Source organism: Thermobia domestica, chromosome 1 (genome assembly GCF_964235325.1).
Source record: "Thermobia domestica chromosome 1, izTheDome1.hap1.1, whole genome shotgun sequence".
NCBI lineage: Eukaryota > Metazoa > Arthropoda > Insecta > Zygentoma > Lepismatidae > Thermobia > Thermobia domestica.
The window spans coordinates 291,784,666-291,803,387 of NC_137454.1; the positions used below are offsets into that span (position 1 = coordinate 291,784,666).

Below are 18,722 nucleotides of genomic sequence, written 5' to 3' on the forward strand. Positions count from 1 at the left end.
GCCAGTATCTTTTACGCACAAATTATGAGACTCCCCACCAGCCTTTGATTTGACAAAGAAAGACTTCACAATCCGCGTTTTCTCTCACTCAGTCATATATTTTTTCGTGGGAAACAAACTGCGCAGCCCTGTGAGTTTAGGCAGAAACCATTCCTACTGAACACTGGTCGCCAGCTCTAAATTTCTAATCGCCAATGACAACCTGGCGACCGGAAACGTTGCGCCCTGGCATAACTAACTACGGATCCTCGCGAAGTAGAATAGGGTCTAATTATTATAATGTAGAATTGTTTCGTTTATTTCCAAGTTTCACTTAAAGAAACTCCATTTCTTAAAGTTTCGTTTACAGTGTCCATATTTGAATATATATATATATATATATATATATATATATATATATATATATATATATATATATATATAATATTGTGTCAGTTTTCTAGTTCATAGGGGGGTATTGTGTGTATAGGTGGGAGGGTCCCAGACAAAACGGACTAACTATTCCCTGTTCAGCGTAAGCTCTAAACTCCGATAAACAAAATATTTGTATCCTTCCGCTTGTCACAAATACGATTGGCTAGTGATGTATCACTCCCACTCCCCACGGGGAGGAGCAAATTATACACGTGCATTTTGACAATACTGTCTCGTGTTGTCCAGATACTTACAGCAGCAGCAGAAAAGAAAGAAAAAGACTCGAAAGATTAAAAATATATATATTTGAATTTCGCTGGTAAACAATTGTTGCTTAGTGAGTAAAGGTTTACCGTGTTGTTTCACCACAACACTCGATGAACCGAGATTCATGTAAGACATATTTCAGACCTAAAAGTAGAATACGCCTCCACTGTTGAATTGGCGCCACAATTACTTCGCATGCTTAGTGTTTATTTCTATTGTTTCATTAACCACACTCGATTGCAGTATCATTAGATAATCCGTATTATATTTTTGTCATTTATTATAATATAGTAGTTTTATATGGAGATTCATAGTAGAAGCAATAATCAAATCATATGAACTATATTGTGGAGGAGTACAAGCGTCGGTAGGCCAACAGCAAATCAGCGAGATTTAGTTTCATGTGGCTTTGTTTATCGCAATTTAGAGCTTACGCCGAACAGGGTTTAGATCTTGGACGAAATTGATATAGTGACATTTGTATTGTGAACAGAGTTTTATCTCACCACAATAAGCCAAGTCCGTTGGTTCTTGGGTATGCCATTCATGGAGTAAGTTGTTCTGATGAGTGCATTATGGCGTGATAAAATTGTCAGTTCTCAACACAAATTTCAGTTTCGTAAAAAAAAATCTACTAGTCCATTTTGCATGGGACAACCCTGTAATCAACTTCTTTCCAGCTTTCAGTATTAGGTCTATCCACAATATTAAAAGAAAAAAAAAGAAAGAAAAAAAATCATTCAAGGCCGATGATTTCATTTGTACGGGAAGTGATGTGACAAAACTGAGTTGATTGGCGCAGAAATTCCTGTGTGATATTGGCTGTCTCCCAAGAGGAGCATATGAGTCACAGGAAGGGAATGGGGGTAACAATGGAGAACGCTGGATGTATGAAAATTGATTAACATAGCACTGTTCATATCCACCACAGTAATTACTAGAGCAACCCAAAAGCATAGTAGCAATTTACACATATGGTTGGTACCTTAAACATGATTGTGGTTGTCTAAAGGTCCAGAAGAAACTAATTTTAAAAAATAAAACATAAAGCATAATTTAAAATATATTGCACAATTCTTGGAAAATTCTGTTTAACTGCAAGTTTTTGAAACCAATATTTACAACACAAAGTCATTGAGAACAACAATGCAACAATGAAAAGCTTGTTTTTATTTCTGTAAACTTCTGGGTGTAATTCTTTGATGGGGAGAAAAGAAAGAAAAGGAAAAGAAGAAGAAAACTTTCCGCCAACAATGAATAGTACACAAGAACTCCACACTATATGGTTATGTGTACCTCTTGAACTTGAGTACTTTCTGTAGTTTTTGGTTGCATCTTTGACTTTCCCTTTCTGTATGTATGCACCTCTAAAGCGCACACAATTGATAAAGAAACTGACTCGAGTAAAGCGAATTTTTTTTATAGTGTATTAAGTAGAAAGTTCATTAAATATGAAAGAAATTGATTGCATAAAATATTAATAAATCGATCAAGATATTTAGAATTTTCAATATATAGTAAATATTATACATTATGTATGATTAATGTAAGACAATGATTGAAATTAACAATAAAGCATAATAAAGCATAATTTGGAAAATAAAGCATAATTAAACAAAAAAATAAAGCATAATGTGGGTTGCTCTAGTAATTACGTTTTACGATATAGATGTAGAAAATTTTATAATATAGATGTAGTAGATAGATACATACTTACCAGAAAAACACGTAGAGTTGGAAGCATGTCAGATGACTGGGTTGGCAACGGTCAGGCGGGGACTGCAGTGTTAGGGCAAAGTCCGTACTACGTGAGGATCTGTAGGACGATACTGTACAGTGAACAGAGCAGACAGTGATAATGTAAAATCTGCAGCCTTTCTAATTTTCAAAGAGGGCAAATTGTTGGCGCTCGATTAGGCCTATGTGGTGCGAGGGTGATGAAAGTGGTGTGTTGGAGGGACAATATCGAAAATGACGGCCTATAAAACTGACGGCAGCCACATCGGTGAAGAGGAAGAAAACCCTCAGTGATAGGTCATGCCAAGCGTTAAAGCGAATTGTCACTCAGAACCATCGTGCGACTGCGGTGCAGGTGACGGAGGAACTCAAGCAGCACCTCCCATAGCATGTAACGACAATAACTGTCCGGCACGAGTTACACGTGGACATACGAGGTCGGATTCTAAGTGCAAAACTGTTAATAAGGGCCTTAGCTCGAAGTCAATGGGGCCACAAACATGCAACATGAACACTTGATTACTATAAACTGTGATATAATCGGATAAGGCATCGTTCTCCTTATTTCAAACGATGTCCCCTGTTTGTGTGCGTGAGTCATAACTGAAATGTCTCCGCCCAATTGTGAAACATGGCGGCGATTCTGTAATGCTGTGCGCTGCAGTATTCCAGTTTTCAGTGGGTCCCTTGCTGATAGTTACAGGTACAGGTGACGTTATTACCCGCAGTCATTTCGCCGTTGTAAGTGACTGTGTATCCGATAACTCATATGTTGTTTCTGGGTAATGATGCCGTATTCTAGGATGATAATGTGCCTATTTACACAGCTCGAGATGATGATGTGATTTGAGGAACATCGGGATGAAGTTTAACAACTCTCGTGGTCTGCCCAGCCCCCTGACTTACCAGGTCCAATTGTGTTCCGTTATAGACACAAATTCAGTGCAGGTTTTAGCCTCCATAGTCTCTTACGCATCTGAGTAAGGCATTGCAAATGGAATGGTGTAATATTCCACTTGCTACCGTTTACGATCTCTGACTCAATTCCACGTCGCATCAGAGCGAAAGGTGGTTCAACCTCACATTAATCTGGTAAGTTGTTCATAAATCTTGGTAATTACAACCACGGCGAGGCTACATGTCTGCAAAATTCTCACCTATCCTCGGTTGCATGAAGTGTAAATTGTCTGATTAATGACTCTGCATAATGAATTCGAACTTTCGAAGTTCTCTATGGTATCGATGTGAGATCTGTTATAGAAATGTGTTCCCCTCGCTTACACACGCACACATACAAATCTGTTGGGGGTGAGATTAGGTGACCCTGCTATCCTATTCATTAATTTAAAAATATTTGAAACAAGACTAGGATCACAGAACATTGAAGGGGATTTTCACAACATTGAAGGGGGTCGGTCAGCTTTAGAGTAGTCGCTGATGAACTCAGAACTCCTCTGCATGAAGAATAGTTCACTGGTTCTGTGGAAAAATTTCACGTGTTACATGCCTCAGTTCCGAGTATAAATATACAACATGCTAAACGTAATCCAGCGCCGCAAGATATTGTAAATTGCATTGAGTTAAAGGAGGCTTAGACCCTTACGTAACTTCTCATACCACGACCCCATTTTATAACACCCGTTTGTATGCGACCCTTATAAGAAATCTCCGATTTGTGATAAGTTTTTTATTATTGCTGCCCATTGTTTACAGACATAAGTTGTATTTATACTTTTCTTGTATTTTTGTATACAGTTTTTCAGCAGTTTCATTCTTTGTTGTATTTAACAAGTATGAAAATAAAAATATGTCTGTCAAAATAAGAAGTTTGAAAGTTTTTTTTTTCGCTACTAAATCTTAATTACATTTAGCTTTTTCATCTCTCTTCGCGATTCCCATGTATTTCACGCGACTCCTAGGTTGAGAAATCCCACGTAAAAGTACTTTATTTATTTTTAAAATATATCCATACAGGATGAGGCAGAACTCAAGTCTTCCCTTCCGTGAACGTCTTATGGCATCTGAATAATTTCACTGATAACAGATTCCCATTGTTATAGGATTTCCGTATCATTGCCAGTAGACCTTTGCTTTATTAGTCCAGTTTATGTATTTTATCGAGCTGCGCTTTATTTTTGTATGTTACGTGTCACTCATAGTGCCTTACATTGTGGTAAGAATCTGCACTCGGTAACGCCTTAGAGAGAACTAAATTGGGTTTGACCGTATATCTGAATCTACCGCCTTTCCCAATCCTTCCTCTCCTAACCTTTTCTACCAGCGAACTCGAATTATTGTTGTTTTTTAAACAGCCTGTATCTGGACCTCCAGTTTCCCATCAATGATGAGTTCCAGGTGTCGTATTGAATGGCCATCATGCTTCCATAACATAAGTCTTCTAGATTTTCATCTTGGGTTCAGGTGAAATCCTCGATGGAATGAAGTACAAATCCAGGATTTTGTCCAGCAGAAAGACAGAATTGTGGAGTGCTGTATAGGCTTGTTATCAAAGTATAAAACAGCTCTCTCAAGGGAGAGAAAAGTTTTAAAATTTCCATGTTGCTCACCAACCTATGGTTGAGGTGAGAAAGTAGTAGTAGTTTAGAATTGTATCCATTACACGAGACATTGTCCGTACCTTGTGGGAGCAATGAGTGAGAAGAAAGAGTCTAACCATTGCACCACTTCGAACGTATCATTTAAGGCAACAAGGAGCTTGCAGGAAACGGAAAGCTTAATTTACAGCTTCAAAACAAATGTCGTAAAACCTTACTACCACAGTCATGTTTTTGAACATTTTCTGGTCTGAGTTTTCATTTGAAAATTTAGACTTCAGGATGCGACCATTTTGCCAGAGTGGTTGATGGATTAGTTCTTCCCCACTTCAGAAAAGACCCTGCTACCTCTACACTTTCGGGCCATTCTGTATACTATTAAACAAAATCAGCTGAAAAGTTACAAACGAGAGTTCCTATGTGCATATATATTTATACATACGTACATACATATGCACCTATATAGCACAAAACAGACTATATCACTGTAAATTACCTTCATTTCTTTTTCTATACAGTTTTTGATGACTGCGAGAAACTTGTTCACATGCATATGCACAACTTCCAAGATACTTAATCCATAACAGTTCTCCAATTTTCATAAAAGTAATTGATTATAGTGTTGACTAATTTTTCATCAGTAAAAAAATTATATTCTGCTGAGTTGTAAGCTCAGTGATGAGGGGAGGTGGAGGAGGAAAAATCTCGTAATAAAAAAAAGAGAAAGAAAAGAAAATCATGAGAAAAGTTAAAAGTGTAACGTTGCTTTGAAACCTTCTTTGATGAAATTGAGAGTTTTCGAGATAAATGTGAAAAACTCATTAAAGAGCTTCAAAGATGTTAGCATGTTAGCTGGTGCACTTGTTTTGATTAGTTCACTTTTTCTAAATTATTGATTAGAGTTTGTTACTTCTCTGCACCGTGGCTATATAAGGCGGAACCTATTGCTTCAAGTGAGACCCGCTCTACTACTTGGATTTGTATCCTAAGACAAAACCCCTGAAATTCGAACCTGGAACTACCCAGAAAGAAAATGCACGTGTTAGCCACTTGTCCACGAATGAGCGCAATTTGTACACTATTTTAATAATTGATTAGTATTAAATTACACTACAAACACATCACGAATCAATTATATCAATTACCAAAATGTATAGTTTCTAAAACAACTATGCTGAAGCTGATGAGTATGGCAAATGAAGTACCAGTCGTAATTGAAAGCAAGTTGCATTAAGTCAGCAGGGATCAATCAATAGATCCTTGCCTCGTTCGCTTTTACATAATAAACTTGGACTATAAATTAAAATTGTGTACATTAATTAAATAAATAAAAAGTTACACACCTGGAACATACTTTAATGTTACCAGACGTTAAAAAAAGCGTTGAATGAGCTGTCCCACATCCTTGGTTTTGCTTCTCTTGCACTGTTACAGACAGCCCTGACCGACCGTAGTTCCTCGGACCCTTCACTTCCGGACATACACCGGAAGCATCTCCTGAGTTGTGCTTCAAACATTGGCGAAGAGGATGTCAAGGTCATACGCTTTACCCTTTGACTAATGACATTTTTACAATATCTATTTCGTTTTTTTAATGAAAGTCACTCTTATAAAAACTTGTCAACAGGTACATACTGTTCTTTATTGTCACCACACATCACAATTTGAAACGCCTAACAAATATATCTATAATTCTATCACCGTAATCTCAAACAATAAAATACAACGTAATCTCTTTTGAAACTATGGAGCTATGTCATGCTCCATGTTTTTAGTATGTTCTACTGTACAGAAACGTCAAAAAAAAAAAAAAAAAAAAAAAAAAAAAAAAAAAAGCTATGAGCTTCTTGTTTTATGCTGTTTCATATGTGAATCACTATAATTGTATTCACGTTCGATAGATTAAGCACCATCTTGCATAATTTATCTATCCTTGAAATCAAATACATATAGGCTTATATTTGTCTATGAAACATTCCTTGCAAGTTGTATTTTTTTTTAAACTTCCAGTAAGTAACAGGCTTTAATGTGTACTTTCCTTGCATGATCGTGTTTATTATTATTGCATATATACAATTGTGTGTGTGATTTTCCAAGGAGCCAATCCTTCCATCTTTATTAAAAATTGATGAATAAATTACCTTGGCTATAAATATGAATTCGTGTTCATGAAATCTAACACTCGTCTACATCTGAAAAGCTGTTTTCGCACTTACAGTACTATGTTTTTATTACATAGATTTGTAAGAAAGGGTTGAGAGGACGTCGAGTAACGAGACTGATGCTACTGTTGCAATATACGGTGAAGTTGATAGAACTTGATTTGTTTAAACATTATGTATAAACTGAGTAATTTCATTCATAAAGTGATATTCATTAGTGTCCTCTTGGTTTTGAATGTGAAATTAACACTAAATATGACAGTTAATAATTTGTGTGCATTAAATCCACTATACTCATAGAAGTACGGACGCTTTCTCTACTATAACAGTGAATTTATTCGCAATTTGTGATCCTTGTGATTTTTTCACATTTCTGTATACTTCAAAAAGTTATCTAAACGTTGGCAGAATATTATTTTTATCTAAGAATACTGGTTCAATCTCAGAACAATTTGTTTGCAAAAGAATTTGTGATTTTCTGTGGTCTAGTACACTTTAAAATATCACCTGTGAAAGTAAGTTGTAATCCTAAGGTATTACGTTTTACCATCTCATCAAAGATCCTTGTCAAATACAGCGCCTTTAAACATATACCTTATAGTTTAACCACACAAATCTTCCCAATAGCTGAGAATAACATTATATTTCAGATTACATAATCGCCGATTGTATGATTGTTTGATGATGAAAAAAAAAGTTTCCATCCCGATATAGACCATGGGTTAAGACTCGAGACGAGAGTAAAGAAAAACAATAAAATTCGATAAGATGTAAGAAGTTCAAACGCAATGTAAGCATATCGGACAAAAAATAGTCGTCTTCTCTAGAACTAACATTATTTTTCTAATCCGTTTTATGGTTACCGAGAGCATTTCACTAGTATGAGTAAATGACATACCATTGCTAAGTATGATCATTTCAGTGCAATGGAGAAATGTGCCAGTCGGTTGCATTGAAATGGCACGTTGAGTCGAAGCTAAGATCTAACAAAACAATGAAGAAAAAAAAAAGAGCTATTGTGTTCGGGTGTACCTGTGTGTGTGTGTGTGTGTACAGTAAGTGAAATTGCCAGATTTGTTAGAATATCAAAGTAAGTTATCCAGTGTGTCTACAAGGAATAGTCTCATCAGTGTGTAAACTCAAAAACTGCGTCAGAACTTTGATCTCAAAAAGAACCCAGAGAAACTGCCGGAGTTTCATTCTAACCAAGAAAAATAGTTTTAAAATTCGAAGTCCGTGTGAGTACAAGTTATTCTAACCAATTTCCAAAAGAACACTGCGAAGGAAACTTCATCCAATGGGCATTTGGAATAGAGTTCCACTTAAGGGACCACTCCTCACTGCTATGCATGAAGTTCCGGAGAAACTTGTGCTTAGAGGTAACTATTGTACGTACCACTTTTCTTTCAATATTTATTTAATTTGTAGAAACACACAGGATCAGATGAATATTGAAGTGATTCTTTTCGACTTACTGCAGAGTTTTGTGAAACTCTATTTGCTTTTACAATTTATATTTTATTTTTATAAGGTAAGAAGTTTATTAATTTTTATTACCTGATGCAGACATGGCTGTACTTAGTTACTAGTGCTAAAGATTAGATTAGATACAAGGAGGATCAATGTGCGTTCGCCCTCCTTGTACAAATAGTTAAGCTACATTAATTAATTTTCCAGAATTTATTGCATGGTATATGATGTGCTGCGTTTTTGTCTTTCCAATCTTTCACAGTAGCAAAAGGTGTAAGATTACGCGATATTTAATGCCACTACCAATAACGTTCCTCGGTATTAAATATTTGTCAGTCGTTGTCATATTACAGATTTTCTTTCATACATGTAGCATGTAATCATGAAGTGTCTTAAACCCGGATTTCCACATCTGGATTACGTACTTGATGCACAAATTTTGGTTTTTTAAATCTTTTCTTTGCAAGAAATCCATGAATTGTTCTGTTTTATGAGGAGTAGTGATAAGCAAATGTAAGACCAAGACCGGGGTGGTCTTTGGTCTTGCAAGTCTTGCTTTTAAGAAATCATGTGCTTTTCGTAGGTAAATTTTACTCTGGATATAAGGGATGAATTCTACAATGCGCCAAATAGTAACGGAAATACATTGTGAAAATATGATGATAGTGTACAACATAGGCGATGACTTATTTTGTTTTCAATAGGTGCCCATGCTTCACTACTTATAAGATAAATCAGAACGTTTCGTAATCTTATATATTTTTTAATAGATCCAATACTCCACTGGTTTCCAAACTGAGGAGGCTACCCCTGAGATGCATGGAAGATCAAGACCTCACAGATTACTGAAATACAATGAATTGTAAAATTATTTTTACACTCTAAATGCGTCAGATTATTATTTTTTTCAACCACGATTAGCTATTCTTTGTATTGAACAAACTTCCAATTAAATACTGAGATTTTGTTTTACTAATTCCAATATGTACTCCGTGCGTGGAGCAGAAACATGGACATTACTCAAAAGCGATGAAAAAATAGACTTTCGAAACGTGGGCATGGGGAAAAAAGGAGAGAATTAGCTGGGTTGAATGGAAAATGAATGAGGAGGTGTTAGAAATAGTGGCAGAAGGGGAGAAAAGAAGAATTTTTAGATGTAATTAAGACAAGGAAGAGGAACTGATGAACTGTATTATAAGGGACGTGCTAGAAGGTATGGTGGAAGAAAGGAGAGGGAAGGGGTGAAGGAGACTGTATTGAAGGAAGATTTTAAAACAGAAAATTGCTTCAAGACGAAAAGACTATCTGAGAACCACATCGAAGCTTCTCAGTTGCATCATCAGTGGTTGGGGTCCCTGGTTCGATCCCAGCTCGCGCCAAGTGAACTTTGTGATGCACAAATACCGTGTGCGTGGGTTTTCTCGGTGTTCTCTCGTTTCCTCCCACTTTCTTCATTCCACCATTTCTTTCATTATTTCATTATCACAGTCTCCTTTAGCCTAGCCGGCATAACCGTGGGACGTAAAACTCACATGAGCGCACACTAAAAATTTCCAAGAATGCTTGAGCCTCGGAGCCAAGGCCTTACCCATCTAGTCGGCACCTTTGGTGTATGGAATTACCGATGTTCAATAATACATTTCTCTTTAGTTTCGGAAGAATAACACCACTAGTATGTTTTCAATGAAATCAAATATGTTGATTAATGTCCCTCGATTATGCACTGAGGCTAAGGGAGATGGTGATGAGAAATGAATGAAATAATGGAATGAAGAAACTAGGAAGAAACGTGAAACTCCGATAAAACCCACGCGCAAGGTGTTTATCCACTAAAAAAAACTCATGGTGAAAGCTGGGATCGAACTAGGGACCCCATTCATCAGAAGTGAACGCTCTATCACTTTTTAAACCTCATTATTGTCATAGGGTATTTATATACAGGTAAAAAAAAAAAAAAAGTTCTTTAAGACATAAGACATAGAGAGGTAAGCAACTGCCACAGCCGCCGCGGCCATAACAAAGTTTACTTTTCTCTTGTACGCTTCTTATGGACATAACTATTCTTCGTATGATTTCCCAAAATGCAATCATGGGCTGCCGTAAATGAATCAAATGATGACCAAAGTAAATCAGACACTGAAGTTCTTATACTTTGTAACAATTCGTAGAATTGTGCTCTCTATTGTCTTCTAAACACTGTACCGGTACTTGTGCAAGACTTGCGTAAGAGTTTGTTTTTGGTCTTGCATGCAAGACTCTTGCATAAACTGCAAGACCAAGACTCTTGCGCTCATAACTAAATAAGAGCATCATGGGCAATGTTTTCTTCTATGCAATTCAAAAGATAAGTTTTCAAGGGAAGATCGTCTATGTCCGAATGTACCACAAAAGGATTACCTCTTTTTGGAATAACGAATTTTCCATTTCTTGTTATCGATGGTGAGAACTCATGTGCCACTGACCGATCATCTTCATCTGCAAGTGGGCAAGTCTCAGGCAAAAACTGGGAAATGCATTTGATAATGTTATACTGAGCAACTCTTTTTCTCATTCTGAAAGCTGTGATTTCACTTTGGTTTTCTGTAGACTTGTCACATAGTTGATACAGACCTTAACTAATTCATTGGAAGAGAACTAAATATCCGACCAGTAGGGGTCTACTTTTAACAGTGAAACTTTCTGCGAATTCATCATCTAATTTTGGAAATGAACTTCTCAAGTTGAAACAATCTTGTAAGAACAAGGAGCCTCATTTGAGGTACTATATTAAACGAAAATCATAAGGATATTGCCTTTGAAATTAAGATAATGAGTTTCCAGTTCCCAAAACAGGTAAAGCAATTAGGTTTTCAACATCGTATGAGGCGAAACACAATTGTTTGCAACAATGAAAAATGCTTTAAACATTACAAAGATCGAATACAATCGTTTAAGTCTAAACAGGAAATAATATTTGCAATGCACGTTTATAATTCAAATCCATATTCGCTTTCCTAGTGTGAATTTATGAAATTACTTCAAAGTCAGTTTGTACTCCCCCTTTTTTATTATACTATAATAATACCACCGTCAGGAAATTTGTTGCATTCTTTTACTTAAAAACATGAGAACAACTTTTTTCTGAGATGTTATGTAGTCAGTGGTTTTCCATAAAGTTAAAAAAAGAAACGTAAAAAGATGTATGGAAATTCACATGTATCCAACGCTGTTACTCGAGATTATTTTAATGGGACACGTTTTATATAATGTGATAGGTACGTTATTTATAACGTACGTACAATAATTTTTACACTCTTGTACATGATTATGAGGATTGAAGATTTATATGTCCACCTTCTGTATATTTATGTATGGAAAGCATTTAATTTTCAATATAAAGTCGCGCCACATTTTATCCAATTGCAGAAAAATAATTGTGCCAGATAGACATGCGACTTGTTGCATTTTCTTAATTAAGAACATGAGAGAAACTTTTATTTCGGAGTATTTTTACGTATGGTGGGTAGTTTTCCGTAAAATTTGAAAAACATGAAATGTAATACAAGAATAGTAAGAAAATTCTCAAAACTTCCAATCCTGCCTCTCAGAGTATTTTGTTTGGACAAATAACACACAATATGATAGCCAGATTACTTGTAACTATTTATGGAACAATTCCCACATATGTTGCATACGGTTCTCATAATTAAAACAAGTCGTCGATTAGATTATTTTGCGTAGCCACAATCTTTAATCCACCGTATCGAATAACTTTACAGGATTCAAATCGTGTGACAGACTTCTTTTTCTTCGTCCATTATGTCATAGCTGAAAAGTCAAACAGAGGGTATACCTGTGCGCACACAGGACCGGAGGTAGCCCCTTGACTAACTCTCCTTATCAGTCATTACGGACTATTAATTTCCAGAATTGAAGGGACAGTATGTTTCAATTAACAGAAAAGTATTGCATCTATAGAACAGTAGTTTGCAAGCTATGATAGAGCATTCTTTGGAAATGGCCTGTATAAACTCACTTGTCACTCTGTATGGTAATTATATAGAAAGTATTTAATAAATCCTTAAAGTTTCACTGTTATGCCTCGATTGTTTCTGTGCGAGGGCAAAATATACCTGCTCATGTAATTATGTAGATAAAAGAAAAGAAAGCACCATATATTCTGTAAGGCAAAGTGCTCATAAGTACAGCTGTAGAAAATGTAATTATATATATAATCTTTCTTCGCAATTTATCTTTCTCCCCTCCTTTTTGTTTTGTATACTTTGATTAAATCAATTATTCTCAGTATTCCTTTGTTCGGAGTTGAAGTGAAATCGGAACAATATGAGAAGCTTACGTGGTGAATCAAACTGTAATCTCAGACCGAAAGAGAGAATGCTGAATAAATTTTGTTTGACAACTATACTGTATATTGATTTTGTGAAATATTCTTGTAAAAGATAAATCAAGTTCTAGTATATTTTCAGTGATTCAAATACAAAATTATATTAGACGAATATTAGAAGTAGTTCAAAACAATACTTTAATCCTTGTGTAATATCAATTTGCCTAATTTCAAGTGAAGTTCGCTTCTTTGGTTGGACCAGTCCACGTTGAAACTTCATTCTGGTTGTTATTCTAAGTTTAGCAAATAATGTTTACAATTATTGAAACAATTAAATTACTTACACATAATACTAAAATGTATGTGTTTACTTTTCCAGAGGCATGTTCGAGCCGCTCGACGCCCAAACCGAGGCCGCCCAGTCCGACGGCGCGGCCCAACGTCACATTCCACACGTATGCCTGCCCTCCAGCATACGCTGCCTGGTATTGCCTCAATGGCGCAACTTGCTTTACTGTCAAGATAGGAGAGTCCCTGCTGTACAACTGCGAGTAAGTAAATATAGGTGTATTTGTGACTTGTAACATCTGTATTCATGTTCAGAGTTGAATAATTTGATATCCTCCAGCATATCAACTCCAGCTATTTTATTTCGCTCCAGCACAACGCTTTCCAACTTTGCAAATGTGAAGTAATACTATAAAGTATATTCCAAGGGTAATTTTTATGTTGATCGAGGAGAGAAAGAGATGGTGTACGTATGCAATATGTATCGAAATACCGTGATAAAAGCATTCTTTTGATAATTTGTTGCTCGATGTTACAGCAAAGATGACCTTTAAATCCCAGCAAAAGTAGGTTCAGTAACCTTGAAAGTAAACTTGCACATTCTAATTGAAAGCATTTATAGCTTTGAGTGTTTCGTGCGTGACGAAATGGCAGTCAGAAGCACCCTTTGCATTTAATAGAAGTAACAGATCTTGAGTTTCAAGACTACAGCAAGATCACAGAACTTGAAGAAAATTAAGTCTACTTGTGCCCATATTATAATAAGAACATCTTTATAGGTTGTATTACCAAACTATCTCTCTTCTTGGGTCATGTTGTTAACGCAGGCAGTCACCATGATGCGTGGAAATTACGTCTCAGTGCAGTTCATTCACGTGATACAAGGGTAGCCTTCTCCAAACCTGAGCTGATTATCAGGTTCTGTAAAACTTCAGTAATTCAATTCTACCTTTATCTTTTTATTCTTTAAATGTAAGGTAACCAAATTTTTAAAAGGGCTCGAGATAAGACTCTTGTATCGAGCTATTATCCTTAAGAACAAAGGAGTAATTTGTTTTTTAGCACATATTTTAATTCTGGAAACGATGTGAAAACTATATTTATTTTAAATCGAAAGAAGTTGGGAAGTAACACCGAAAAAAAAGGGGGAATCAATTCAGTTTCTAAACAGTGCTATAATACTTACCAGGTGAATATTAATCTCTCTACGTTGATTGAGGAATTTGATTCCTGAAATCATAGAACGTACAAGAAAGCTGTGTGTTATGCTTGAGAAAAAGTATGTTTAATCCAGTGATTCTCAACTAAAATACCATGACATTTTGGTGGTCAATCGTGTGCAAATTTTGACTAAGAAATACAAGAGGCTTTTCATATTGGTTTACACTTTATATTTTTACGCTTGTAAGAACCTTTATGCCTCGGCAGATACATCCACTTTCTCAATTTAATCTTCATTAAGAATTACACACTTGCGCCACTGATGTGGCAACTTCTCTATGGCCTCTGCGAACCACTTTTTCGGAGAAGTCTGTCGCACCCACGTCCGGATAGCGTCTTGCAGTTCGTGGAAGTCGGCAAAATGACGTCCACGCAGCGATTTCTTCAATGCCCCGAATAAGTGGTAATCAGAAGGGGCCAAGTCAGGAGAATAAGGTGGGTGTAGCATCACCTGTAACCCCAGCTCATTAATGGGAGTCGTGGTTGTCCGACTCTTGTGGGAACGAGCGTTGTCGTGTTGCAGGAGCACAGCTTTCACCTATTTTCCTGGTCGTTTCCTCTAAATTTCACCGCAAACTCCAAAGCTTTGTCACGTATGACTTACTGGTAATGGTGGTCCCGGGTTCCAACCAGTCAATGAGGATGATTCCATCATTATTCCAGAAGACTGTGGCCATGTGTTTGCCTACGGAGGGCTGTGTATGGAACTTCTTTTGCGTGGAATGCCATTATAATTCCACTGCATTGATTGGGCTTCGGTCTCTGGCTCATGGTACTGCAGTAAAGTCTCGTCGCCAGTAACGAGTTTTGGACATATGAAGCCTCCTGGATCTTGGCTGTAGCGTTACAGAAGATCACTACTCACGTCCTTTCGCTGTTGTCTTTATGCTGCATCCAGGGATTTGGAAACCCACCTGCAAGACGCTTTACTCATCTTAAGATGTTTGTGCACTATGTGGTGCAGAGTGATTCTGGTGAGTTCTGTGGCCGCCTCCAGTTCCGTGAACGTGATGCATCTGTTGTCCTGAATAACCCACTCCACTCTTGAAATGTTCTCTGGTGTAACAGTCACTTTCCTTCCAGAACTGATTCCCTTCTCCGTTGATGTGCAGTCACTTTTCCAGTCGTCCACTCTGTTCTATACGGTTTTGCGTGGACGGTGCATACCCTCCACACACTGGCGCCAATCGCTTGTGAATTTCTGCAGTCTGTATACACTCTTTCCACAGAAACCACGTGGTTCAGCGTTGTCCTTGCTGATCACCTTCCATGTCTGCTCACGTACTTACAGCTGTTAGTGAAATGGGCTATAGTTTCCAGGGATTACATTTCTCTGTATTGTTCTTCCACCTGAAGGCAGACCTAAATACTTCTTCCTTTCAACTGTAATGAGCTCAATGGTGGACCCTGACAGAAGAAAAATGTAAATCAATATGGGACGCCTCTCGTAATACTACTGAAATGACGCAGTTTGACGAATATTTGACAAAGTACATATATTCAGTTGGTAATTACGGTGAAACAGTTAATTGTCTAAAATCTTGTACTGCTTTGCTAAAATTCTAATAAAGATATTCTACAGGATGTCTTGCACCCTCGTTAGATGTTTCAAGATTACCTTCGAACGGTATAGATTTTAATTTCCTTCAAGTTAGAACGTCGAGTCGCCGTATTTACAGCTCGAGTTTTAATCACAATCAAGTAATACTGAAAATAATCTTAAATGAAAAAAGAAAAAAAAATCTATCATATGCATGGAGGGAAAGAACTTCTAACTAATCTCTTAATTCAGTAGGGTAGGGCTATAGGAATTATACGGTACATCTATTCTGGCTGCTTAATTGTCAAAGAAAGTGAAGTAACTACTCATTTGTCAGCAATAAGGTGGTGCTTCATGAGTTTCCCTGTTCCTTGTATTAAGAAATGAGCAGATAATTGAAAATAAATAAATAGGCGAAGAAACAATTAACAAGCGATTCCAGTCGGTCAGTTATGCCAAATTAATAATCAACGACTTGATTTTTGTAGCTTCGTGTGAGCAGAGCCGAATTGACAGTCTGCATCCTAGGCTATGGTTCCAGGCCCCTTAATACTGTTCTCGTAAATTACGACGACCAAATTGTCTACAATTGATCCAGGATACAGTCACAGCTACACAAAATCTGTATTGAATAAACGTTTATACGACATGATCACTCAAAAAGGGAAAAATCATACGATCCGTGATAAGAAACGCCCACATAAGAAATTTTTAGTACAAGAAATTAATTTATTGTATGAGGCGCAATAAAAAAGAGCCGATAATTTTTTTTCGAGAGGTTTTCAACACTGATAGTCTAACATGCGTAGGAACATGTCCTAGTATTTTGTGCTTGGAGTAGATAGAATCGTGCGAGTAGCACTAACGTGAGATGGCTCCCGTAATACGGAATCCCGCCAAATGTGAAGTGAAATCTGTCCAAAAGACAAAATGAAATTGGCTTCCATCGGGAATTGTGTGTCATTTATGGACCAACAGCAATGAGTGAACGGAAGGTCAGGCAATTGTGCAGTGTGTTTCGGGAAAACCGTTCAGATGTCCGTGACGATGCGCGTAGCGGAAGATCTGGTGTTCAGACGGACGATCTGGTAGAACGCATTAACGACAAATTGCGGCCCAGTCACCGGTTCACAATAATTGAACTCACCGAAGAGTTTCCAGAAGTGCCCGCGAAAACAGTGCACCAAATTGAGTGGCAAACTGGGTTATCACAAACTGTGTGCGAGATGGATGCCAAAAATGCTGTTATACGCTTACAAAAAGCAAAGAATGACAGCTGTACGTTTTTTTTTTTTCCCTCGCTGAAGGGAGGTTTGGGATGACCTATTTTCTCACATAATGACGGGAGATGAAACCTGGACAACGTGCGCCACTGGAAGTCGAAGCAGCAATCAATGCAATAGCGGGACTCTGGTTCTCTTAAATCGAAGAAATTCAAACACATCAGGCCGGGTTCGATTCCCGGCGGGAGCTCATGTGGTTCAGAGCTCCCGTTAATCAGTAGGTCCCGTCTCATATTGTCTAGCTGCTGAAAGGGACATTAAACTCCAAATCAAAATCAAACACTATCAGTTCACAAAACGATGACAACCGTGATTTGGACCAAAAGGGTGTGATTTTTGCAGAATTCATGAAACCAAGACGAACAATTACCTATATATATATATATATATAATATTGCCAAACACTGTAATTTGTGAATTTTGGAATACTTCTGATCCATGACAGCGACCGGCCCCACACAATTGCTCGAACTGTTGAGACAATTCAAAAGTTTCGATGGGAACTATTCAGTCATCACCCGTACAACCCCGACTGTGCCCTCAGCGATTTCGTTTTTTCTATACCTGAAAAAGTGGCGTACTCGAAGCGTTTCAGCGGCAGTGAAGTGCTCAAGACATCAGTTCTGGGATGGCTTTACTCTAGGCGACAGAGTTTTACACAAATGGTATACAGAAGCTTATGCCACTTCTGTGTGAATGTTTATGGTGACTATGTGAAAAATAGCCAGATTATGTACTTCTATATCTATCACAGTAAATTTCTTCTTGTGTCATTTTTTTTTTTTTTTCGTTCATGCGCTTTATATAATATAAGGCGGGAGCCAAATATGCCGCTCTTGACTTTAGTCTACTCAGCCTCGACGGTAACTGGACCTGTGTGTGATTGTGTAACTCCTCAATGTGACGTTATTGTATTATTTATTCCATGGGTAAATGTATTTCCAATATGTATAAAATGAATTAAGTAGTGGAGTATCATCAACGTCTATGCATATGTACAGCACTGCGTAGGTATCCTTCCATACTTTTGTTAACTTCAAGGCCGATTAATTTGCATACGATGTATGTTAACATACATAGAAGTCCAGATTAACATTATAGTTTGACACTTTAAATGGAGCAGTTATATTACAGATAGTGTTCAGGAGAGTTTTAGCATGATAAATAGGGTTACGCACGAGATAAGAAATCAATTTTCATGACGATACAGAGCTCTTCCAAAGGAAACCATACAATTTTCGAGACGAGACAGCCTCTTGTCTCTTGAGCATGCCTAAAGATAAAGCAGAGTAAGGAAAAAATATTTAATATATTTTCCTTCTGAGTATTAATTTTAAAACAATGGATCTAAATGAGACATTATTATTATTATTATTATTATTATTATTATTATTATTATTATTATTATTATTATTATTATTATTATTATTATTATTATTATTATTATTATTATTAGTCGTT

The 18,722-nt window shown here is 36.9% G+C and overlaps 1 protein-coding gene across 3 annotated transcripts in view; it reads left to right on the plus strand.

Annotated features, from left to right (window-relative positions):
• The window catches only part of LOC145661383 (protein spitz-like), a 598,112-nt gene that overhangs the window by 547,255 nt on the left and 32,135 nt on the right, over positions 1–18,722 (plus strand). For all 3 annotated transcript variants that reach the window (XM_081726707.1, XM_081726705.1, XM_081726704.1), the window contains one exon: positions 13,309–13,480. In XM_081726707.1, the coding sequence (XP_081582833.1) occupies positions 13,309–13,480 (172 nt within the window). The remainder of the gene's footprint in view (positions 1–13,308; positions 13,481–18,722) is intronic.